Genomic DNA, 25,391 nt, shown 5'->3' with positions numbered 1-25,391 from the left:
CCACCCCCTCCCATTAGTGTCTGTTGACAAGGGGCAAAGAGGGGGCGGGAGCTTAGCACACTAGCTCCCGCCCCATCCCTTCGCCTCCCCTTGCAGAGAGCTGGCGAGGGGGAGGGACGGCACTGTATATGCGCCGGGCCCGTGCTATCTGAACGGACACACAAATGTTAGATTTGTACGCCCGTTAACGCCTTTTTATGGTGTCGGCAGTCGCACGTATAAACGACTACAGCCCTTATTGTATTTTTTGGGAGACAAAATGAAAAAAATAAGCATTTTGCCTCCGTTTTTTTAGGTTTTTTTTTTTACACTTTTTGCCGTGCAGGATGAAAAGCGTGTTCAATTTGTTGTGCGAGTCGTTACGGATGCGGCGATACCAAATATGTGGGAGTTTTCATTTTTTATATATTAATAGGAGAAAAGGCACAAAAAGGGGGCTTTTAACATTTTTTTTTACATTTTTCTTTTTTGTACTCTATTTTTAACTTCTTTTTAGGGTTCTCACACACTTGCTTTTTTTAACGCTGCGTTAGCGCGTTCTTTTAATGCGAATGTCCATGGGACGTTCTAATGTTAAAAAGGCATCGCACAAAAATCGCACAGCAAAAATTTGCGATGCCTTTTTAACATGAGAAAGTCCCACTAAAAAAAATGCAAGTGTGTGGGGCTAGAGGGGCTATTATAGTAATCTCTCTCTAGCCAATTGAGGGGACGGGGCTAGCGGGCGGAACGCGCTAGCCTCGTTCCTTACTTGGCTAGAGAGGGATCACTATGATAACCCCTTTAGCCCTGCCCATCTCTAACCCCGCCCCTCCCAGTAAAATCTAATAGCCCCACCCCCTATCTCTCCAAATATGGAGAGATATGTCAGAGATCCCCCGTAGCTCTGTCCCCCCCTCTCTCCTCTCTGGGGGGGGGGGGGGTGTGATTCCTAGCCTGCTTCGCGGTCTTCCTCTATTGATTTCAATGGGGCCAGCTCTGCTGCTGCCAGCCCCAATTGAAAACAATGGGCGATATCGCACAATCTTCTTTGCGATGTGAGGTTAGAGTGCAAACATCGCTAATGAGAATAAAAACCATTAAAAATCATTGGTTTCATTATCATGCGTTCTCACTCCCTCTCGTATCGCATGGGGTGTGAGCCCTAACTCCGAAGAGAGGTAAGTATCTATTCTTCTATTATTTTGCCCAGGCATTTAAAGCAAAAAAAATTCTACTCAAGACGACCCCTTTAAGGGCGGTGTGCCCGTACCTCCCAGCATGGGGCATGTGCGAGATGCAACTGGGCGTAACACTAAAACCCCGTACACGACCCTGGACATATTGTGTTGGCCAAAGTGACACAATGGCTTCCTACATACAGGACCGCAGTGTTACAGAGCCTTCCTCACACGTAATGGAAGCCAAGGCAGTCATGTTGTGATTCGAGACTAATCCTGGGACTATCATGGCTGTATTGTTACATTGTATGCGAGGACGGCCGCACTACACCGAGATCTGAGCGCACAGCGTATGTCGCAACCAAAATTGCTATCTAGCCAAGGCCTAAGGCTAACTTCACACGGCGGGCGCCACCTGGGGCTGTGAATCCCGCGCCCATATCGCACGCCCCACCATGTAAATTCCCCACGGATACGAGGCGTTTTCATGTGAAAACAGCATGGCATCACTCCAGGGATGCTCCGGCGCAGCCACAAGCCGCCGCCGAGGATAGCCGAGTTTCTCCCATTGTTTTCATAGGCAGACATCGCATCGCATGAAAACAATGGGCGGTGCGCTGAGAGCGCTCACAAGACAGAACACACCACCATTGTTTCCCGCATTGCGGTGACATGCGGAAAAACATCGCTCATGTGTATGACCCCATTCAAAAGAACGATGACCCATTCAAAACGATGAGGTTTATATTTGTGCGTCTCGCAACGCACAAATCTTGCGTAATTTTATCGCCCGTGTGAAGCCTGCCTAAGGCCGTAGTCACATCTGCGTTGGAGATCAGTTTGTGGCCTCCATTGAAGCGTCCGTCAACGAAGGCCACCATGATGGAGCCCAGTGGAGCCTGTTATAAGTCAAAGGGCTAACTGAGTGTTTGTTGGTCGATATTCATTAATTAACGGTCAGCACTGACGCCATTTTTTGTTTCCTGCATCTGTGACAAATCAGAAAACCGCAGACGTATATGCGCAGCCATCGCCCTGTCACCTGGACTGTCATGTATGTAGTGATTTTACACATTTCACCACCTGTGCTCCCATACTGCTGTCATATTAAGGTCTCCACTGATAGAATACCCATTCTAACTATGACCAGCATTGATAAACACAGGTGTGAGGTGGTGGACATGGTGTGAGGTGGTGGACATGGGGTGAGGCGGAGGACAGCGCGGCGCTCGCCGAGGAGGAGACGAACGGAACGTTGTCCTGTGAAGAAGCATTTTCCCGCCCATGGAGGTCACGGCTGATTGGCTGGAGCGGCGGGGATATGAGGCGCATGCGCACAGCCTCCACCCTGAGGGCGCGCACCGAGCTCGCTACCAGCAGCAGCAGCACCACAATGCAGAGCTCGGTGTACCGGCAGCATCGTCCCTACATTACAGCCGGGTGTCTCCCATCACCCACGGCTGTAATGTAGAGACCCTGCTGCTCCCGATAACGGGCAACACATACGTAACCAATCCCTCCTGCCTCAACCACGTCCGTACTGTACGCTGCCCGAGCACAATGGCCGTGGCTGCAAGGACACGCACATGAAGTAACACCTCACGCTGCCATCCACTACACAGCTCACACTATATACATATATATATATACCCCGGCTGCTGTCACACAGGGTTCCATGCAATGAATTCAGCGACCTGCACTGAAAACCGTCAGAAAATGGTGCAGGAATCGTGACAGTTCGTCAAGTCCCAACAGAGGCGTGGTTAAGTCGTGACAAAATTGCAACATATGTATAAAAAAAAATAGAAATGGCGTTCATGCACAACAAGACGGCGCCCCCTCCGTTCAAGTTGCGACAAATGCATCCATTTGCCGCCCAACCAAGGCAAATAATAAAAGTGGCAATCCAATGACTTGTTTATGTGACGCTGGTAATTGGCACCTGGGTGCCACCTGCCCTCCTCCATCAGGGCTCTGGGGGTAAATAAAAGGGGGGGGGGGACATAACATGCCAGTGTGTGCCCTGCCAGTGTGTGCCCACTCCTTACCACAGCACTGCACTGTTGCAATGTGTTTGGAAGCAGACAGAAAATGCTTCTCGGGCATAAACAAGTGCCAGTGAGGAGGGCAGCCCCACCACAACACCATTTTGCATCCCCATCTTTGTGTGGAGCTTTCATTAAAAATCCCTCTTTTGCAAAAAAAAAAAACAACCACCCCAGAAACCCATCTTGTCACCCAGCATCATCAGCATCTGCCATCCTTTGCAGTCAGTAAGGTGGCAACACATCAAATGGAGGAAGCTGCAACCATCATCAAATCTGCTTGCAAACAAATCCATGCGGGAGGGAGTCCACCCAGCTCCCTGCTTCTTCTTGGGTACCATTACACACAAACTTCACATTCCCACAGCAAAAGAACCCAAAATAGGAAGTTCTGTAGAACCACAAAAACCAATTCTCCCTGGTACTATTTATTGCACAGCCATGGCTGCTGATCTCTCATTTGCAAAACCACATCACATAAAGAGAAGCTGCATTTGCAAAGATGTAACATGCACTCATCCAGAAGACTCCAAAAACCAAAGCAGGAGGGCAAACCCTTCCAAGCTGCCCTACAATGTAGCAGCAATGACCCCCATGGCACATTGTCTAGTGTTGCACTACATGCACAGTAGATCCATCCATCACCAGACCCAAGACAAGTGATGGGGATGAATATGCCCTGGCATGCAGAAAGCCACACATATGGCTGTGCTGCTGCATAGATGGACATTAATCAGCCTCTATGCATGGAACCATGATGAGAATGACATCCCTTCTCCATGATCTGGTGGTGGGCTTCTCACCCAATCCCCCCCTTATCCCAGATCTCCCATAGAATAACATGGGGGGAAAAAGACAATTGCTACTGTAAATCCCCAAACACAAAACAAAGAGCCCAATCGTCTGTTTCTTCTTTGCAACATCCTCCACAGCAAATAAATAAATAAACAAACAATGAAATGCAAAACATTCTGTAGCAAAATATCAAGACAATACCTGCAGCTCCAAGGAAAAATAAAGTCCAGATGAGATCCTTAGTTTGCAGCATTGTAAATCTGCAGACAGAGGAATTTCTCCTGCTGCTCCTATTTGTTACAATGGGTCCAAAGATGAACATAGGCGTTTAAGAATCCCCCCCTTGTTGCAAAAAAAGGCTTGTAATAAGTGCAATGGTAAAAAGATGGGGTCTTGATGCTTTTTGTCTTCTGCAGATTTGTAAGGATTTTGTAAGGAATTCTTTTTTTTTCTGTAGTGGATTGCCAGCTGCTCTGTAAGCTGTGTGCAGGCACTGATCAGAGAATGAGTGACAGTCTGAGCCTCAGCACAACCCCCAGCAAGCAGACCTGATCAATGCGCCCAGCCAGAAACTCCAAGTTGGTGTCTGGATGCAAAGAGAAAGAAACCAACACCAGTATCCCTCCGCAGCCTCTGTACAAATACTGAGCATCCGCCAAGCACAAGGAGAGAGGGAGAGAGGGGCAGAGATAAGAGAGCAGATGCAGCTCTTTGCAAAAGATGGAATGGATTGACTTACTTTTACCTTTTGTACGGGGGAAAGAAATGTGACTAGAGGAGCTGATGAAAAAAGAAATGGGTTTTAACCACATTCAAAGGATGGCATTCTATTGAGCTGCCAGGATTTAGGAGAGACTATTCATTTTTGGGTTTTTTTGCACAACGTAGTGCTCTCTGCGTTTTTTTTTTTCGTGGCTGGGGCTTGAATTGATCTTTTGGACCAACTCATATGTTATGGAATTGCATTATTAGCATTTATCTAATGTATAAAGTACCCCAAACCTTATTTTTGGGGTTGTAGACAGATGCTGCTGTGAAATTGAATACCTTGCAGCTGTTCACCTTGTATTGCCGAAATTGTTCCAGGGTCAAAAGGATAAGATACAGGTAATAGGAGGGTATTAGGGTGTCTGCGTTGGAATTTCCGGTCGGAGGTTCCGTCGCAGATCCGGCACACGATACCGGAAGAAAAAGAGCTGCATGCAGGGCTTTTTCTTTCGGCTAAAAGCCGGGCAGCTGAGCGGAACACGAGCAGGACCCCATTATAGTCAGTGGAGTCCGTTCGGCGCTGTTTGGTTCTGTCCTAAAATGGAACCGTTCAGCCATGGGGATTCCGCTTTCCTGCTCCCCGAATGAGGCAGGAAAGTGAACCTCGAGCACAGATGTGAAACAAGCCTAAGGCTGCCTGTCCACAGGCATTGCGGTATCCCGCCGCCGCAGGAGCCAACGCCCGGGAGCAGGAGCCTACAGACTGATCTCCGTGGTCAACCGATAGGCTGACCGCGAAGAACCGCGGCAATTCGCAGGATGCTGCGAATTGCCAGTCGTGAGTGGAGAATTGCTATAATTCTCCCTTTCGTGGATAGAGGGGCTGTGCTTTCCATAGAAATGCTATGGAAAGCGTACATTGCGTTCCCTGGGGCCGGATTATCGCCACGGAGAACGCAATGTAAAAATGCCCGTGGACAGGCGGCCTAAGGCTACCTACACATGGCTGAGCGCAATATCGGGCCCAGTGCGATTTTTCCCGCAAATGGGAGGCGTTTTTCTGTAAAAAAACGCCTTCCATCACTTCTGTAAGGTTTCAATCCTCCGGCGCGGCTTTCAGCTGCTTCGGATGATCCACAAGTGTTTCCCATTGTTTTCAGTGGGAGACCTCACATCATGCGATGTGCTTTCCTGTCCCAAGGAACGTGCAAGGATACAAGATTGCAGTGATTTTTTTCCCGCTCATGTGTATGACTCCATTCAAAATGGGGTTCATATACGTGCAAGACTCGTGCGTCTCGCAACGCACAAATCTTACGCGATTTTCTCGGCCGCGTGAAAGCGGCGTTAGGGTACTTTTACACTGGCTTACTATCAGCCCAAAAAATTGCTCAAACAAGTAATTTTAAGCGATAACTGTGTAGTGTAAAGGCGGGACTTGATAGGGGGCATTGGTAGTTATGAAACGACTAGTGAGGGAATTTTCGCTCAATGTAAACAGGCATCTTATGAACTGCCTGTTCATAGTGAATGGAGGCGAGTGGTTGAAAGAAATCTCCAACTCGTTCCACCTCCATCCATTTAGGCCTCATGTCCACTTTCACGCACAGATTCCATTTGCTGAATCCCGCAGGGGAATCCAGCCGTGCCCGCAGACATGGACAAAAAAATACATTCTCTTACCTGTCCAGATCCACCGCAGGTCTCCTCCGTGCCGGCTGTAACTCCTTTTTTCAGCCCGGCAGCCGATGTGCTGGACGCATGCGCAGTACAATTTTTTCTTTTTAAATCTCCTGCTTTCCCGTGGATACGCGGCACATCAGCAGTGACAGCTGTGGCTATGCCGTGGATTAGACGGTTTCCATTGACTTGTGTAAAAACACAGCAACAAAAAAATCGCTCTTGTGAATGAGCCCTTAGTGACCACGCCAAATTTTGGAAATCTGACATGTGTCACTTTAACATAGAATAACTCCGTAAGGGCTTATTTACACGAGCGGATATCGATCGGCGTTTTCACGGCCGGCTGATATACGCTTCCATCTGAGCAGTTCTCCCCTTCCCTCCCCCTCACCGGCTCTCTGCTTCTCTCCTCCACTCCAGCGTTTGCAAGGGGCGAGGGGGTAGGACGGGGGCGGAGCTAAGCTCCGCTCTGTCCTGCCCACTCCCATTGCTGGCTGCGGGGAGGGGGGCTGGAGCTTAGCTCCGTCTCTGTCCGACCCACTCCCATTACAGAGGGGAGAAGAGAAGCAGAGAGCCGGTGAGGGAGAGGGTAGGGGGGCACTGCTCAGATTGAATTTGTGTATATTTATTAAAAGTGGCAAAATTGGGAACATTTTTGAAAAAAAAATTTCAACTGTAATATCTGAAATATGTGCAAACATTCTGTACAAATTCTTGCTAAGATATATATTTCCATCTATTTACTTTATTCTGGGTGCACATTAGAAAAAATTTGTAACCATTTAGGAGACGTAGAAATTTAACCCCTTAGTGACCAAGCCTGTTTGCGCCTTAATGACCAGGCCAAATTTTGCAAATCTGACATGTGTCACTTTAAGGGTGCCCACCCACTAGCGTTTTTTTACTGCGAAATTCGCAGCGTTTTTTTTTTCTGCAGGGTTCTTTGGGCTATGAAACATGCAAAGCTAAAATCGCGATCGCGCAAAATCGCGATATCGCGGTAAATCGCGATTTTGCGCGATCGCGATTTTTACATAACAAGTCCCATAGACCCCCTGCAGAAAAAAAAACCTGCGAATTTCGCAGTGAAAAAAATCGCCAGTGGGTGGGCGCCCTAACATGGAAAAACACCAGAAAGGTTTTGCATATCCAAGCGATTCTGACATTGTTTTATCGCCACATGTTGTGCTTCATTTAGGCGGAAAAAATAGACCGATAGAAATTGTGTTTATTTATTAAAAGTGCCAAAATTGGGAAAATTTTGAAAAAATCGTCATTTTTTCACATTTCCAACTGCAATATCTTAAATATTTGCAAACATAATATAGAAATTTTTGCTAAGATTTATATTTCCACCCGTTTACTTTATTTTGGGCGCACATTGGAAAAACGTTCGTTTTTTTTTAAACCATTTAGGAGACGTACAAATTTAACATTACTTTTTAGCATTTTGAGGAACACTTTGTTTTCCTATACCAAGCCAAGATTGGAAAGGCTCATGAGTGTCAGAATAATAGATACCCCCCCCCCAAATGACCTCATTTTAAAAACTACACCCCTTAGTGTATTCACTGAGGGGTGTCATGAGTATTTTGACCCCACAGTTTTTTTTCAGGAATTAATTCAATTTAGAGGAGAAAAAGTAAAATTTCATATTTTTGCAAATCTGTCATTTTAAAGACATATTTTTTTTCCTATACTTTACATGAAAATCAGGATTTACACCCCAAAATGGATACCCCTATTGCTCCCGTGTTCAGAGACATACCCATTGTGGCCCTAATCTTATGTCTGGATACACAACGGAGCCCAAAATGAAAGGAGCGACCGGTGGCTTTCGGAACACAAATTTTGCTTGAAGTCCTTTTAGGCCCCATTGCCCACTTGTAGAGTTCTTGAGCGCCCAAAACCATAGAGAACCCCCACAAATGACCCCATTTTAAAAACTAGACTCCTTAACGAATTTATCTAGGGGTGTACTGCATATTTTGACCCCACGGTTTTTGAATAAATTCAAGCAAAGCAAAAGGAAAAAAATAGGATTTTCATTTTTTGGGCTATTGTGTCAAATTAAAAACAGTTTTTTTTGTACAGCACACATATAAATGAAGGCTTTCACCCCAAAATGGATACCCCTGTTTGTCCCGTGTTCAGAAACATACCCATTGTGGCCCTAATAGACTTACAGGACCCATGGCTAGGCCTACAATGAAAGGAATACCCGTTGGATTTCAGGGTACCACTGAATAAATTTCAGGCCCCATTGCCCACTTAAAGAGCCATTGAGCGGCCAAAACTGTAAAGAACCCCCTCAAATGACCCCATTTTGAAAACTAGACCCCTTAACGAATTCATCTAGGGGTGTACTGCGTATTTTGACCCCACAGTATTTGAATGAATCTAAGCAAAGCAGAAGGAAAAAGTTACGATTTTCAATTTTTTTGGCAATTTTTTCAATTTAAAAACATTTTTTTTTGTACAGTGCACATAGGAATGAAGACGTTCACCCCAAAATGGATACCCCCGTTTGTCCTGAGTTCAGAAACATACCTATTGTGGCCCTAATATACCTACAGGGCGCATGGCAAGGCCTATAAAGGACGGAACACCTGTTGGATTTTAGGGCACAACTGAATAAATTCCAGGCCCCATTGCTTATTTGTACAGAATAAAGATTGACTCCCTAAAAATCCCCCCCCCCCCTCCGCGCCCTGTTTGGCGTTCGCAAATCTTAGATAAAAGTAAAAATGTGAACTGTGTAGTATTTCCGAAGACGGGTAATTATGGAGGCTGGTTGGAATGGGCCCATGGGGCAATAAAACCGAGTATCCCCCCCCTCCTCTCATGCTTTTTGGGGGTCATTTCTTGACCTCAGTGGTGGGTATGGGGTGTAAAAAGTGGCGTTCCGTGAGTCTCCGTAAGCTTGATGAGGTGCGGCGGTCTCACACAGAAGGAGCTCAACAGGGTGCTCCTGGAACTGCAGGAAGGCGAGCGTTCCCGGGGCTTCTTGTAAAATACGTATCACAGGTAGCTGTCTGAATAACGCCGGGCTCACGCGGGTGCAGGCGGAATCCGCTTGCGGAGGCCCGCAGCGGATCCCATCTGTGAGCCCGGCTGTGACCCTGCGTACAGCTGCGTAATGTACTGCGCATAACTGCCTACTCACACAGGCGGTCATGCACAGTACACCTTTTTTTGTACTTCCCGCACCGTCGCTTAGCGATGACACGGGTACCCGCAGCCCGTATACAAGGTAGTTGCGTATGGGCTGCGGGTATATCCACGACCATGGAGCACAATGGGCTCTACGTTGCAAATATCCGCAGTAAAATAGAACCTGCTGCGTTCTCTTTTCTGCGAGTGGATTACGCAATTCCGACCCGCTAATGTGAGCGGAATTGTGTAATCCAATGCGATTGATCTGCGTAATACCGTGGATCAGACGCATGCAGAATCCGTAATTCCTATGCGGTCATGTAAGACCGGCTAAGGTAGATCGCTACCTTTTTATCACGTGACCGGGGACCGCTCAACGAGGCCACCCGTCACTGCTCCAGGCTCTCTGTGACCGTTGGTCGCTGGGAGCAAGGAGATTTTAAATTTCCTGGGCTCCCCGACTGCTGCGCATGTGTCCGGCTTTTTGCCGGCAATCGCATGTGCAGAATTCGGGAAGGTCCACGGAGGAAGATCGCGTCGGGGTTCAAATACGCAGGCCTCCGGTAAAAAGTTTCATCTCCACTCACCGATCGCATCAGTGAGGGGAGATGAAACTTCAAATTTTTTTTTTTACTTTTACGTGATCGCCATTATTGGATAATGGCGAACACGTGACCAGGAACCGCTCACCGCGGACCCCCATTAAATCTCCATGCTCTTGGCTACGTTTTGTAGCCAGGAGCAGGGAGAATTTAAATTATCCTGGCAATCCACAGCTTTTGCGCATGCGCCCGCCATTTTGGCGACGGGCGCGTGTGCAGAAGCTGTGGTAAGGTCCGCGGATAAATCTGGGGGCCTTAGGGACGTACTTTCATCCTCCCTCACAGATATGATCCATGAGGGGAGATGAAACGTACGCTTTTTAAACTTTTAAAACCTTTTTTTAACTTTTTTTTTTTTACTTTTTTACACTTTTTTTTTCACTTTACATGATCACTGTCATCCATTGGATGACAGTGATCATGTCCCCGGTATAATCTCTCTGCTCCTAGCTACACATGGCAGCCAGGAGCAGAGGTATTTTAAATTTCCCAGGGCTCGAGCCCGTCTGTGCACGCGACCGATGTCAATCATCGGGCGCGCATGCGCAGACGGGGATTCGGGTCCCGGGACATCGGGACACCGCTGAGGACTGGGGATGAATATTTTCACCTCCCCTCATGGATCCGATCCATGAGGGGAGGTGAAACTGACTTTTTTAAAACTTTTTTTTAACTTTTTCGCGATCGCCGCTATCCATTGGATAACGACGATCGCGGTACCGGGGACCGCTCACCGCAGTCCCCGCTGACATCTCCTGCCTCCCGGCTACCTACAGGAGCCGGGAGCCAGGAGATTTTAAATCTCCCGCGCCGCCGGGCCTTCTGCGCATGCGGCTGACGTAATGCCGCCTGGCGCGCATGTGCAGAAGACCGGCTTCGGGCCCCGGAGCGGCAGGAGAGCGGGGAACAGCGTGCCGGACCTGGGTGAGTAATTTCAGCTGCTCCGATGGATCCGATCCATCAGAGCAGCTGAATCTTTAACTTTTGTATACTTTTATTTACTTTTTTTGCGATCGGCGCTATCCATTGCATAGCGCCGATCGCAATGCCGGGGGGGTGTCCGAACAGCCCGGGATGACAGCTCCATGCTGTCAGCTACCTGCGGACACCGACAGCATGGAGCTGTCACGTCCACAGCCCGAGGGGCATTATTCTCTGCAGGAAGCATGTTTTTACGTCCTCAGAGAATAAAGCCTACTTCGGGAGGACGTAAAAACACTATGGGCTGGTCGTTAAGGGGTTAACATTAATTATCAACATTTTGAAGCTCATAGGTATCACAATGATAGATACCCCCACAAATGACCTAATTTTAAAAACTACACCACTTAATGTATTCACTGAGGGCTGTCATAAGTATTTTGACCTCACAGGTTTTTTTTCAGGAGTTAAAGGGGTTGTCCTGTGACAGCAAGTGGGGTTATACACTTCTGTATGGCCAAATTAATGCACTTTGTAATATACATCGTGCATTAAATATTGGCCATACAGAAGTTATACACTTACCCCCTCCGGTGCTGGCGTCCCCGTCTCCATGGCGACGATGAAGCCTCTTCTCTGGTTGCCGCAACAGTCAGCGCTTGCGCCGATAAGAATCCTCTGCTGGCTGTGTCCGGGCTCACGAGCGGCGTCCTGGCTCCTCCCTCTTCTCCGCATCATCGTAGCTCCGCCTCCGTCACGTGGTGCCGATCAGCCAATGAAGTGGCTGTAATCGGCAGTGGAACGCAAGACTGGAGAAGAAAATCCACAGTGCACCATGGGAGAAGACCCACGGTGCACCGTGGGAGAAGACCAGCGGCGCCATCTTTAAAAGAAGAAAAGAAGAAGCTGCAGAACGGGGATCCAGGTAAGCGAATTTTTTTTTTTTTAAATAACAAATGCATTCTTTTTATCAGTGCATAATGTGGGGGTCTATGGAAAAAAAATTTTGGGATTTTGCCGCGGGACAACCCCTTTAAGTGCTTGAATGAATGACTGTCACTCATTTTTTACTTTTTTTATGCATGCTATTGATGTTTAAAGCCCTTCCACGAAAATCATCGCTACGGGAGTTGCCTGCCACCCACTGCTTTCAATGGGGCCGCCGCAGTGCCTACTCCATTGAAAGCAATGGGATAGCATCACGGACTTCTGTGGCAGAAGTCCGCGAGATATTCCTTGTTTTCAAAGGGGCAATCGCTAGTAGGTAGGCACCTTTAGGTAAGTAATTTTACCCCCCCCTCATGGATCGGATTCGTGACGGGAGGTAAAATGTAGACTTTTTTTTACTTTTACATGATTGCCGTTATCCATTGGATAGTGGCGATCATGTGATCAGGGACCGCGTACCACGGCACTCATGAAATCTCCAGGCTCTCGGCTATGTTTGGTAGCCAGGAGCAGGGAGATTTTAAATTACCCTTGGCAATCTGCGGCTTTTGCACATGCGTCCGCCATTGTGGCAATTGGTGCATGCGGGTAAGGTCCACGGATATATCTTGGGGCCTTAGGTATGTAATTTTATCCTCCCTGATGGATATGATCTGTGAGGAGAGAGGAATCCTAAACTTTTTAAACTTTTTTTTTATTTTTTTTGATGTTTTTAAACTTTTTTTAAAATTTACATGATCACCCTCCCCGGTGATATCTCTCTACTACTGGCTACACCTGCTAGCCGAGAGCAGAGGTATTGTAACCCTTTCCAATCCACTGTCTGGCATGTAAATCATTCTGATTGAAGGCTGCACAGCTCCGATGTCGAAAGATGTCCGGGAGGGTATTCTTACTGTAGATTATTTGCCGCTCTGTTGTCAGGAGCCTCTCCAGCATGTCACATATCGCAGTACTGGCTCTAGCCAGCAGATGGCGCCATTGTATAATGGCAGAAAGAGAAAGCCCCCTAGGAAACCTGGAATCCAAAATTGGATTGCAAAGGGTTAAATCTCCTGGGGCGCGAGGACTTCTGTGCGCATGCGCAGAAGACGGACGAAGGCCCTTTACGAACCAGATTATCGTGGGACATCAGGGAGGATGGGGGTGAGTAGTTTCAGCACTCCTCATGGATGCGATCTGTGAGGAAAGCTGAAACAAACGTTTTTTTCACTTTTTATTTACTTTCATGCGATTGACGCCATCCATTGGATAGCGCCAATCGCAGTGCCGTAGGATCTTCCTGCGGCCCCCCATGACAGCTCCAGGTTGTCGGCTACCTCCGAGAACCAACAGTATGGAGCTGTCATGTTCTCAGCCCACGGGATTGTATCCCCTTTGTGAGGGCCATATAGTGTCTTTACATCCTGAAGCTGCCAGATGTGTATGGAGGGAGACCATGCTGCTATCTCCCTCCATACATCGTGTGTGTAAGCTGTTTCGCGACAAGCCACATGGCTGATCAGGGCTGTTAATCCTTTAAATGCCGCTGTCAGTTCTGACAGCTGCATTTAAATCCCCCAAACCATGTTCACAGGTTCCGAACGCCCCCCTCGTGATAAGATCGCAAGGTGCCATGTGGATGTCATGGCAGCCAGGGGTCTTCTGAAAGGCTCCAGGGCTGTCTTGGCAGTATGATAGACTGCCTGTCAGATTGCAGTATGACGTAATGCTGTAGCATTACATCATACTGCAGGAGTGATCAAAGCATTGCATGTTGTGGTCCCCTAGGAGGACTAAAATAAGATGTAAAAATAAGAACAATAATGTTTTACTAGTTATTAAAATAAAAGTTATAAAAGTTTGAAAAGAAAACCTTTTGCCATAATTGCCATAAAAGAATCTAAATAATAGAACAAAAATACATATTTGGTATTGCTGCATCTGTAAAAGTTTGATCTATCAAAGTAATGCATTATTTGCTGCGTACAGTGAATGTCGTCCAAAAAAAAAATAAAGAACATCAGAAATGCGCCTTTTTGGTCACCCTGTCTCCTAGAAAAACTTTTATGAAAAGCGATCAAAAAGTCGTATACATTCAAAAATTGTAGAAATTTCACCAGAAACTATAGGACGTACCGCACACAATGAGCCCTCACACAACTACAGTGATGGAAAAAAAGTTATTGTTCGCTGGAGAAAATAATTTAAAAAAATTAAATATCTTAAAAAAAATACAAGTAGTACAGCAAAAATAAAACATATATGTTTGGTATTGTAATCGCACTGACCCATAGAATAAAGTTATCAGGTCATTTTTGTTGCAGTCTGTGCGTAGTCGAAACAAGACGCACTGAAAGATGGTGGAATGTCATTTTTTAAACGTTACATTATATGGTACATTAAATAATACCAATGAAAAATACAACTCGCCCGCAAAAAACAAGCCCTCATACAGCGACGTCGATGGATAAATAAAGGAGTTAAGATTTTTTAAAAGGGGGGAGGAAAAACAAAAATCTCCATCACTAAAGGGTTAATCCTTAGAGGAAGCATGTTTTTTTTTATGTCCCTGAGGATTAAAGCCCACTTAGCTAGGAAGTAAAAAGGCAATGATGTTGTCACTAAGGTGTTAAGTTAATTATTTGGGTCAATACAGTTACATCAATACCAAATTTAGGGCTTGTTCTCACTTGCTTTCCTCTCAGTTTAGGATCTCTCTGTTCCCTTTGTGAAGCAGAGGAACCGAAGTAAAACTTAAATAAACTGATCAGTTTTTCCCCGTTGATTTCAATAGATTTTCAAAAACATTAGCAGTTTCATCGCTTTAGTACACTTTGCTGCTCTACATCATCTCCTCAAATACACTATAGCAGTATTACCAAGTGACTTACCAGTCTAGGTGAGCTCCCGCCCCCTCTCCGCCCCTTGGCACTATTTGCAATGGGTGGGGCAGGGGCGGAGCTAAGTACCGATACTTAGCTCCACCCCACCACGCCCCTCCCATTGCACAGATGGACGCCGTATATTGGCCGGCGTGAATACCCGTCCGATATATAGGGTCATCTGAATAAGCCCTCACATACAGACAGCATGAAAAGGTTAAAAATAATAAGCTAAATTATACACACTACTAATTTACCTACATCCCCCAAGTTGTCACACATTTTAAGGTATACATGACTTTTTGATCGCTTGTCATTTCATTGGAATAAACAAAAAACGTTTTTGTATTTTACTTGTTCACAGCGCATACTGTGTGGGATAAATAACATGCCGGAAGAAAAAGCGATGCAAGCAGCACTTTGTCTTCTGGCTAAAAGGTGGTCAACTGAGAGGAAAACGAATGAACCCCATTATGGTCAATGAGGTCTATTGAGTCCTGATTGGTTCAGCCACGGGGATTCCACTGTTTTCTGAACAGAGCAGAGAAGCAGAAATCTGATGCAGGTGTGAAGCCACCCATAGGGCTCCTCCACACAGACAGATTTGATTTGCAGAACCCGAGGCCGGCGGCTGCCCCCGGATTCCGCAGCAAATACTGCCCATAGCCTCCTATTGAGAACCGCTGCTTCCTGCACACGAGCAGAAATTTCAACTCACGGCAGAAAAATTGCGGCATGCTCCATTCTGTGCGGTCTTCCACCTAGATGGCTTCCATTGAAGTCAAGGGAAGCCACCCGTCCCACGGCCCTTCTGCAGTCGCCTAGCAACGATGCGGCATTATCTGCACTGTGCAGGCGCACCGGCCGGCCCTTCCGCAGTACAGATAAAAAAAGAATTCGGACAGGTTCTGCATGGCGCATACCATGTCCGACCCGGTCGTGTGCAGGAGGCCTTATCTGTACTTTTTTAAATTTATTTAATTTTTATTTTTTACATAATAAAGAATTTTCTTATGGGACAAAAAAGAAAGTTTTCTGCTTTTTTTTAAACATTTTATTTCTTTATTTAACTTTTGTGTATCACTAGGGAACTTCAGATTCATGACGGAACGAGAAACTGTAACTTTTTTTACTTTTAAATGATAACCGTTATCTCCAGGCGCTCGGCTATGTTTGGTAGCCAGGAGCAGGGAGATTTTAAATTACCCCAGCAATCTGCGGCTTTTGCGCATGCGTCCGCCGTGCACAGAAGCCGGGTTAAAGTCCGCGGATAAATCTGGGGGCTTTAGGTATATAATTTCAACTCCCCTCACGGATCATATCAAGATGAAACTTAAACTTCTTAAACGTTTTATTCGGGTTTTTTTAACTGTTTTTTAAACTTTACATGATCGCCGTTGGATAACGGCGATCATGTGACCGGAAACCGCATTCAGCGGCTCCCGGTGACATCTCACTGCTCTCGGCTACTCATATTAGCCAGGCTCCCAGGCCTTCTGCGCATGCACGCGACATTTTATGCAGGACATCAAGGAGTAATTTCAGCTACCCTCATGGATCCAATCCAGGAGGGAAGCTGAAACTTTAACTTTATTAAACTTGTTCTTTACTTTCATGCGATCGCCCTTAAGGATTCGATAGCGGCGATCACATGATCGGGGGTTGCTTATAGCGGCCCCCCATAACAGCTTCAGGCTACTTCTGGCTGGCATGTTTTTATGGCCCTGGGGATTAAAGCTCAGCAAGCCAGAATAAAAAGACTATGGGCGGGTCACTAAGGGATTAAAAAAGCCTCTTTACCAAATCATCACATAAAAATATGGTATCCCTACATCCGTAGAAGCCCAAGTTATTAAAATATCACATTATTAATCCCACATGCTGAAAAAATGAAATGTCAGAATTGTGCTTCTCTTGGTCATCCTGTCTCCAATACAAAAATGGCATAAAAGGTGATTAAAAAGTCTTATGTACCCCAAGATGGCACCAATGAAAATTACAGGCTACACCTCCAAAAAATGAGCCTTCATACAGCTGCACAATGGAAATATGAAAAAATTATGTGGGTCACAAGATGGTGACAGAAAGCCATCTTTAAGGCCTCATGCACAGGGGCAGATTTTTGCTGTGGAATCTGGGGCTGGCGTCCGCCTCTGGGCTCCACAGCAATAACTGTTCATAGCATGCTATGGAAAAACGATTCTTCACACACACGAGGGAAAACCAATTGCAGTTTCCGCTTGTGGATGAAAAATCTCAGCATGCTCCATTTTCTTCCTTTAAAGCGAGCCGTGCAGAGCCTCCGCCACAGAACAGAGAAGCCAGAAGAAGACAGGTCCGCACTGACGACAGGTACGCAGGATCACCCGCCACGGTCAGAGACGGATTCCGTGCGTGCTGTGTGCATGAGGCCTAGAGGTGATATAGTTTTTTGTGTTGTACTACTTAAAAAAATAAAACAATTTGGGATTGCACTAAACTTACCAACCCACAGAATAAGGATAACCTCATTTTATAGCACCTTGGATGTAAAAAAAAGCAAAAGCCTTCAAAAATGTTGAAATTGCGTATTTTTCATTTAACCCCACTCAGAAACTTTTAAAAGTTTTACAATACCTTATGGAATGTTAAATGAAAATGAATGAAAATTACAGCTGGTCCACAGAAAAACAAGCCCTCATGTGACTAAGTTATGATTTTTTTGAAAGTTGGGATAGAAAAATGAAACTTGAAAAAAAAGGGCTGCAGCGGGAGGGGGTTAACCATGTAACAACCAGGCATTGTTTTGATTTTTCCTTTCAAATTTCTTCCAAAAGTTGCTTGACTATTTTGATCACTATTTTTCTGTCAATATTTGATATGTGTGATATTGCATTGTTCACTTATATCAGGGGTGGCAAACTCATTTTCACCAAGGGCCACACCAGCCGTATGATTGCCCTCAAAAGGCCGATTGTAATTGTAAGACTGTATACTAAAAGTGGCCCCTATAATAGTGACCTCCTTAGTGACCCCAGTAATAAGAGTGACCCCTAGTAGTAATCGGGTGCCCTATAGTGGTTCCAGTAGTGACTGTGACCTCACATAGTGGCTCCAGTAGTTATAGTGTCCCCTATATAACAATAATCTTTATTTATATAGTGCCAACATATTCCGCAGCGCTTGTATATTGGCCTTAGTAATTATAGTGACCCCCATAGTCATCCCAGTAGTATTAGCAACCCCCACAGTTCCAGTAGTAATAGTGACCATAGCCAATGACTAGCTGCAATAATCATATATCTGTATCAACAGGGACCAGGAAGTCCGAAAACCAGCTGGGGACCCAGGAAAGCATCAGAATAGGAGTGATGCTGGATCAGTAAGGTGAATATTACCATTAAATAAAGGTTGCTGTACTCACCATGTACTCTTTGGTGTTTTATTATGTAAAATCAGATTGTATCCAAATGCAGCACATGAGGATGGCACAACCACCTATGGTCGGCTCATGTTCAGTGACAGTTCACGCTGTGGACCTGAAAGCACAGAGCACCACTGGTGGCTCAGTAGATGCTTCTTTATCTGCATACCACACTATATGAGATACATGCATAAGTACTGTTTCTGCAAATTATTATGGTGAATAATGCTGAGCAAGCTTTTGAAAAGTTCTGTTGGTTTGCTAAACTTTTGCAAACAGTTCAGTTCACTCTGAATTAGTTCACCAAAACCCCTAAAACTAGTGTATAGCGCTGTCTAAGAGCCATAAAAGCTGAGCGCTGTGACCAATCACAGGCAGCACTTAGCTGTCATTCAATAAATGGGTGAGCTCTGCCTGTGATTGGCTGAGTGCTCAGCCAATCAGACGCAGCCCTTTTAAGAGAAATAGTTTCAGAGCAGTGCCGAGGACCAAGCGGCTAGACTCGCCAAGCCTTGACAGCGCCAGAGAGGTGAGTATATGTTTTTTTTATTTTTTAGTCTTAGAGCTTACTGAAGAAGGAGCCAACTCGGCTTCCAAATTCATTTTCTATATTGATAAACTTATAATTAAAAGGGTTATCCCACAAACTGAAATTATACCCTATACACAGGATAGAGGATAACTATCTGATTGGCAAGGGATGGATTTCTGTGATCCACGCCATTTACGAGAATGAGGGTGGATCACAGCATGCACATGGCCAATCCATTCATATCAATGGAACTGCAGGAGGTAGCCAAGCATTTGAACTTGGCCATTTGTGACAGTCCCAAGAAAATGAATGTAGCAGTGATGCGCATGCATGACCACAGTTTATTAATTCAGGGACTGTCGGAACCCTCATTCTCATGATCAGTGTGGGTCCAACTGCTGGGACCCGCAATGATCATAATCATGGGGATCTCAGCAGGCACTGAATGAATGGAGTAGTTATCAAGCTTGCACACTACTCTTTTAAGAAAACAATGGTATAAAAGAATAACACAAGAGAAAATCACATATCACTCAGCTAGTAACTGTTTCTCATGTCTTTAGTGTCACCTAGAGGTCCACAAATTGCACATTTTCATGGCTTCATGGGCCCATTGCACATGACAGTAGTATGATGCTGTGGTGTATTGGTTCATAGTACAGTACCCTTAGACTGCTCTGAGTCCATACCATACTTCTTGCCCATGCCGAATCTGTAAGAAAATATGTGCCATTTAACAACACATACCGCAATACAGAGGTAAAAGAAGGAGAGAAATAGAGGGCAGCACCCAATTAGCAGTTACAAAATAACATAAAGCTCATTCCAGAGATGTTACCGTGTTTCCCCGAAAATAAGGCACCCCCTGAAATTTGCAGAAGTCCCAAATATAAGGCACCCCCCCGATAGTAAGGCATAGTAAAGTGTGCAGGCAAGTCAAGAGGCCTGTCCCCTGCTGCCATCCCCGTTGTCTCCTACCTCCAGATGTATAAGTAGATCTGCAGACAGTCTGCTGTTATCCTGTCCCTGCTGTGTTGTACGAGTGTGCTGTTGTGAGCTCCCCTTGCTGGCTGGAAAAGTCCATACTGTACGTTCTGTTCCTGCTGTACACATCTGCTGTGATGAGTCCCCCCTGGTGGCCGGAAGCTACAATACCATCCCTGCTTACAGGTGGTCCAGGACCTTCTGTCTGCAGACAGGTACGTTACTTTACAGCCCTTATTTTTTTATGGCTCTGTGTATGAGTCACGCAACCTGTGTGTGATTCTTAAGACTGGGTTCTCACAGAGCGTATTTCCAGCGGAAATCTCGCAGTTTGGCCACAGCGATAAACGGCGAGATTTCCGCCGGGAAAGCGCTGCTTCAAAACCCACGGCACTCAGCCGCTTGTTTTGAAGCGACCTGGCTGCACGCTTTTCCGTTTCTGTGGCCGGTGAATCCGCACTACAACACCGGCTTCTCCCAGCTTTGCCGTGACAGATTTGCTGTCCCATGTGGACGGGATTTCCGAGAAATTTTGTCCACAAAGCTGGCCAATTGAGGGATTAGCGGCCACAGACGGATTTGCCGCCGCGAAATAAGACACCCCCTGAAAATAAGACGTAGCGCATATTTTGGAGCAAAAATTAATATAAGACACGTCTTATTTTCGGGGGAAACAGGGTAGAGCCAATTTCAAGCTATATTCAGCTGAAATGTTGCATCTTTGGATTTAACTTTGTGATTTTTAACCACTATTTGGGTGCTGCCCTCTATTTCTCTTCTTTGTTTGGATTGTACAGATGGGTGAGATGTCTGTACCCATTAGGAGGGCAAGTGCATATGCCTTAGGGCTTATTTCCATGAGCGTGGCCGCAACTACACTCAGCGCCAAGGAGCGTAGTTGCACCCGAATGAGGGGAATCCCTTCCCCTTCGCCGGCTTTTTAAACTCTGTGGCAGAGTGTGGGAGTTTTAAAAGACCAGCAGGAACACAGATCCTATCTTTTCCCGGCCAGGTAAAGAGTTGGTGAAAACAAAAACCACTGAAATCCCATTGAGATCAGCGGTTTCATTCTGTCCCGTTATACTGCTGTGATTATGACTGCCATATAGGGGGAGAAAACCACGCTCATCTGAATCTGCCCTTAGAATGCTATCCATGTTCTTGGTTTTATATTACCAGGGTATTCGCTTTTAGTGGCACATCTTTAAAAGAAAAAAAATAAGATGGCTCACGTCGGCATCATACAACGGCACACTACGGGACCCCCTGCGCCGCCATACATAGTCCACGCATACAGATTTGCTACTAGTTATCCAGTATGTCAAAACTGTGATCTTTGCATCTTTCAGACTGCAGCATACAAACATTTCACCATGGAATACCTCTGTTGCTCTATTTCACCAATGCTTTACCAGGGGCGTAGCTAAATGCTCATGGGCCGGGTTGTAAAAGGTTATCTTGGGGCCCCCCAACTTCTCTTAAACCCTTAATGCAGAGGTGTAACCTGAAGCTCCTGGGCCCCAATCCAAAACCTGTAACAGGGCCCCAACTATAATGCTTTATTCATAATACTGAGCTCCCTATATGGAGAAGAGAGGCCTTATGAACCCCCTAAGGCTCCTGGGCCTGGGTGCTACCATATCCCCTGCATCACCTATAGTTGCACCAGTGCCTTACACTGCGGCTCTGTTTGTTTAGTCTGGCAACCATTTACAAGCACAAGCTCAACAGGAAGACCTGATTTTCATAGCATGCTTTTCTGATCACATACCATGGGAGCCAATCCAGTCCTCGGCACATAATATACAGCTTCCGAAAGGGGACTTGTGGACAGAACCTCAGGGAGATCCTCTTTAAGCACTTCAACATACTTTGTTTGGTAAAGGGTTAAACATAAAAGAAGGTAAAAGTGTATTACAGAACTAAACGTCACATTGAAAATAAGAGGAAATTTTATTTTCACCAGTAATTAACATTTTAGTAAGTGAAATATCGAGTTGCATTACTGTATTGGGAGTTCAGTAAATATCTGCACGCTTGGAGGTGAGAACAGATTTACAATATGGTGGTGTTTCTGTGATTTGCAGTTCAGCTCTTCGTTATTAACACATTTTAAAAACTCAGATGAAATAACTTAACAGTTTAAATTAAGAAATCTCTTTCAACCACAGAATAAAACTGGGCAGCCTGTGTAGAAGCTATTAACATAAGTTGTGCGGCAATAAAAGAACCATCAATTGGGGTTAGGACCCGGCACCTGTTGTGGGGGCCGTCATGTTTTATGAGGACTGGATTTATTGGCACACATGACCTGTGACTCGCTTAAGGGCCAGATACTTAAAAAGATTGATTCCATTCATTACATACATGAAGAGAGCAAAGCTGCATGAAAGACAGGAGGGTGAGGTTTAAATTGTAGATTTTGGGTTCTTTACCTACAGTACTGTGCAAAAGTGTGAGGCAGGTATGGAAAAAATACTGCAAAGTAAGAATTCTCTTAAAAATAGAACTGTTCCCCCTGAGCCCATCGAGGAACTATTCCTGCGTGCAGCCCCCCCACCCCCACCTCCCGGTTCAGGCTCTTTCTCATATCTACAAAATCATTCTGGAGAGGCTCACTCAGGGCCTCCTGAATGACAGCTGAGAGCTGCCCCTGATTGGTCCCTGCGCTGAGCCAAACAGAGGCAGCACTCACCCATTCATGAATTCATGAATGGGTGTGAGTGAGAGCTGCCTCTGATTGGTGAGGCTGTGACCAATCAGAGACAGCTCATTCAGCGGGCGGGCATTTTAAATCCTCGGCTGCTGAATACTACTCAGAGCAGTTCAGGAGAACTGCCAGCCAGACGCGGCTGAACTCCGGCTGCAGCGGAAAGGTGAGTATACATTTTTTCTTAATTTTTACACATTTTAGGATGATTTTCAGGTAAGGGCTTATATTTTTAAGCCCTTCCCGCAAATTTATCCCGCGCTCGCCGGCAGCCCATTGCTTTCAATGGAGCCAGCTGTATTGCCGGCTCCATTGAATTCAATGGTCAGTGCTCGTTTAATCGAGACGAGTACCGCGTGGTGCTCGTCTCGAGTAACGAGCATCTCGAGCACCCTAAGGCCTCATGTCCACGGGCAAAAGAAGAATTAAAATCCGCAGCGGATTTTAACTCTTCTCCTGCCCGCGGATCCGCATCCCATAGGGATGCATTGACCACCCGCAGGTAGATAAATACCCACGGATGGTCAATAAAAGTGATTTAAAAAAAAATGAAGCATGAAAAAATCTGGACCATGCTCCATTTTCGTGCGGGTCTCCCGCGGGCTTCTATTGAAGCCTATGGAAGCCGTCCGGATCCGCGGGAGACCAAAATCGGAATATACTCACCTGCTCCGGATCTTCCCTTCGCCGCGGCTTCATCTCCTCTCCGTCGTGGCCGGCTCTTTTTTCTTCGGGCCGGCGCATGCGCGGGGCACGTCATCGACGTCATCCTGTGCATCTGCCGGGCCGAAGAAAGAAGAGAAGATGGCGCCGCGGCGAAGGAAGGATCCGGAGCGTGCGAGAGGTAAGTTTATTGTTATTTATTCTTATTTTTAGCGCTCATGTCCGCGGGGCAGGAGGGACCCGCTATGGATTCTCCATGGAGAATCCGTAGCGGGCCTGATTTCCGCGTGGACATGAGGCCTAATACTCGAACGAGCATCAAGCTCGGACGAGTATGCTCGCTCATCTCTAGTTATAATATAATATTTTTTTTATTTTGTATATGGCTGCCGAGAAGGCTTCAGAGGAAGTTTAGCAGATGTTCTAGTGGTTTTGATTGCTGTAACACTTACCTTCTCCAAATTCCTAAGTTTACACTGCGGTCCTGCGTGACCTGCTATGAATCAGACATCTTATGTCTTACTTATTTTACTTTTAATTATTTTACTCTGTGTGTATGTTTAAACTCGAAATGTAATAATAATAAAAAACATATTAAACATAAAAATAGAAATGTTAATAGTTTATTTTGTCAATTAATAAAATGGCAAGTAGATGAATAAAAGATACATTCAAATCAAATCAGTAATTGGTGTGAGCACCCTTTGCAGTTCTTCTAGGTACGCTTGCACAAAGTCACGGATTTTGTGAGATTATAGTCAGGGTTATAATTAACCAATGGTACTAATCAGGGGATAATGATCATCATTTTCATATGTACGTTGAAAAACTGCCAGTAACTGAAACAGAAACTGCTGTGTAGGAGGCTTAAAGTTGGTTAAAAAGCAGATCGAAAAATGTCTAGTTGTGCCAGTTTTTTTCAGAAAGCATGTTTTAGTTCTATCTGTGTGCAGTACATTCTGGTATCCCATAAAAAGATAAAAAAGAAAAAAGTTTGATGCCATGTTAGCCAGTAGAACAAAATTTAAGTAGTTTTTTTTTAGTTCTATCTGTGTGCTTTGTTCTACTGGCTAACACTACCAAAGTTTTTTCCTAAAACCAGATAATGAGTAGAGATGACCGAGCATACTCTCTAAAGACAATTACTGGATCAAGCATTGTCCTTAGCGAGTACCCCCCCTCTCGGAAGAAAAGGTTCGGCTGCCAGTCCGGGTGAGAGGTGAGTTGCGGCAGTCAGCAGGGGGGAGCGGGGGGAGAGAGGGAGAGAGAGATCTCCCCTCCGTTCCCCCCCCCCCCGCTCTCCCCCGTCGCTCCCCGCCCGCCGCCGAATCTTTTTTCCGAGCGGGCAGGTACTCGCTAAGGGCAATGCTCGATCGAGTAATTGCCCATAGTGAGTATGCTCGCTCATCTCTAATAGTGAGACATTTTCCATTTTTCAAAAATCTCTATTTTATTGAAATTTGAGTTAAAGTACACATATAGTACCATGCAATTACAATTTTTTTCAGACATTTAAATATAACAAAGATGAGTGCTTGCAACATTAGATTCGAAAACCTCTTCAAGTCCTTCATAATGTCAGTATAAAATAACTACACTGCTAGCACTGAAAACCTGGTATTAAAGCAACCAAAACAAACTCGATGTATGAAAACATATCTGCTGAAAAACTTCAATTTACGGACTCATAACCTGGGGGGAGTAAAGGTATAATATATTAGATGGGGAGGGGGGATTGAGGACAATGCTTCTGTTTCTTACTTCTAGTGTTCCATGCGCCATACTGTATGTGGGAGCTGGTATTTGCCAACCCTACTACTTACTTGATTGTGTTGTGTAGTCTAAGTATTGATCTACTTGAACTGAGTATTGCCGACATGGTGACCATATTTTAAGAAAAGATGTTTGTGATTGGTTAGTCCAACTCAAAATGTCTTCAAATCTATAGATTTGTTTAACATTAGCTTTAACAAAAAAAAAGTACTGTTGGAGAGTCTGGGTTTTACCAGGAGTAAAGTTTTCGCTGCTGCAATGAAATATGAAGCTAATCTATCTCTCAGTAGGTTGAAGGAGGTGTGGGTCTACTTAAGGTAATTAAATCTGGGGATAGTATCACCTTTTTTTTAGGATGAGTTCAAATTTTCTTTTCTATATCTGACCAAAATTGTTTAATCTTGGGGCATTTGCACCATATATGTGTGTTCCTGGCATCTCCAA

General features: G+C 45.4%; 1 protein-coding gene across 5 annotated transcripts in view; it reads right to left on the bottom strand.

Moving 5' to 3' along the window:
* Window positions 1–4,617, bottom strand: part of NCAM1 (neural cell adhesion molecule 1) — a 324,148-nt gene extending 319,531 nt beyond the window's left edge. For all 5 annotated transcript variants that reach the window (XM_066606907.1, XM_066606909.1, XM_066606908.1 and 2 more), the window contains exon 1: window positions 4,202–4,617. In XM_066606907.1, coding sequence (XP_066463004.1) covers window positions 4,202–4,322 — 121 coding nt within the window. In that variant the 5' untranslated portion in view covers window positions 4,323–4,617. The remainder of the gene's footprint in view (window positions 1–4,201) is intronic.
* Between the last annotated feature and the right edge of the window lie 20,774 nt (window positions 4,618–25,391).

This window comes from Eleutherodactylus coqui, chromosome 6 (genome assembly GCF_035609145.1).
Source record: "Eleutherodactylus coqui strain aEleCoq1 chromosome 6, aEleCoq1.hap1, whole genome shotgun sequence".
Classification (NCBI taxonomy): Eukaryota; Metazoa; Chordata; class Amphibia; order Anura; family Eleutherodactylidae; genus Eleutherodactylus; species Eleutherodactylus coqui.
This window is presented reverse-complemented; position numbering and strand designations above follow the sequence as displayed.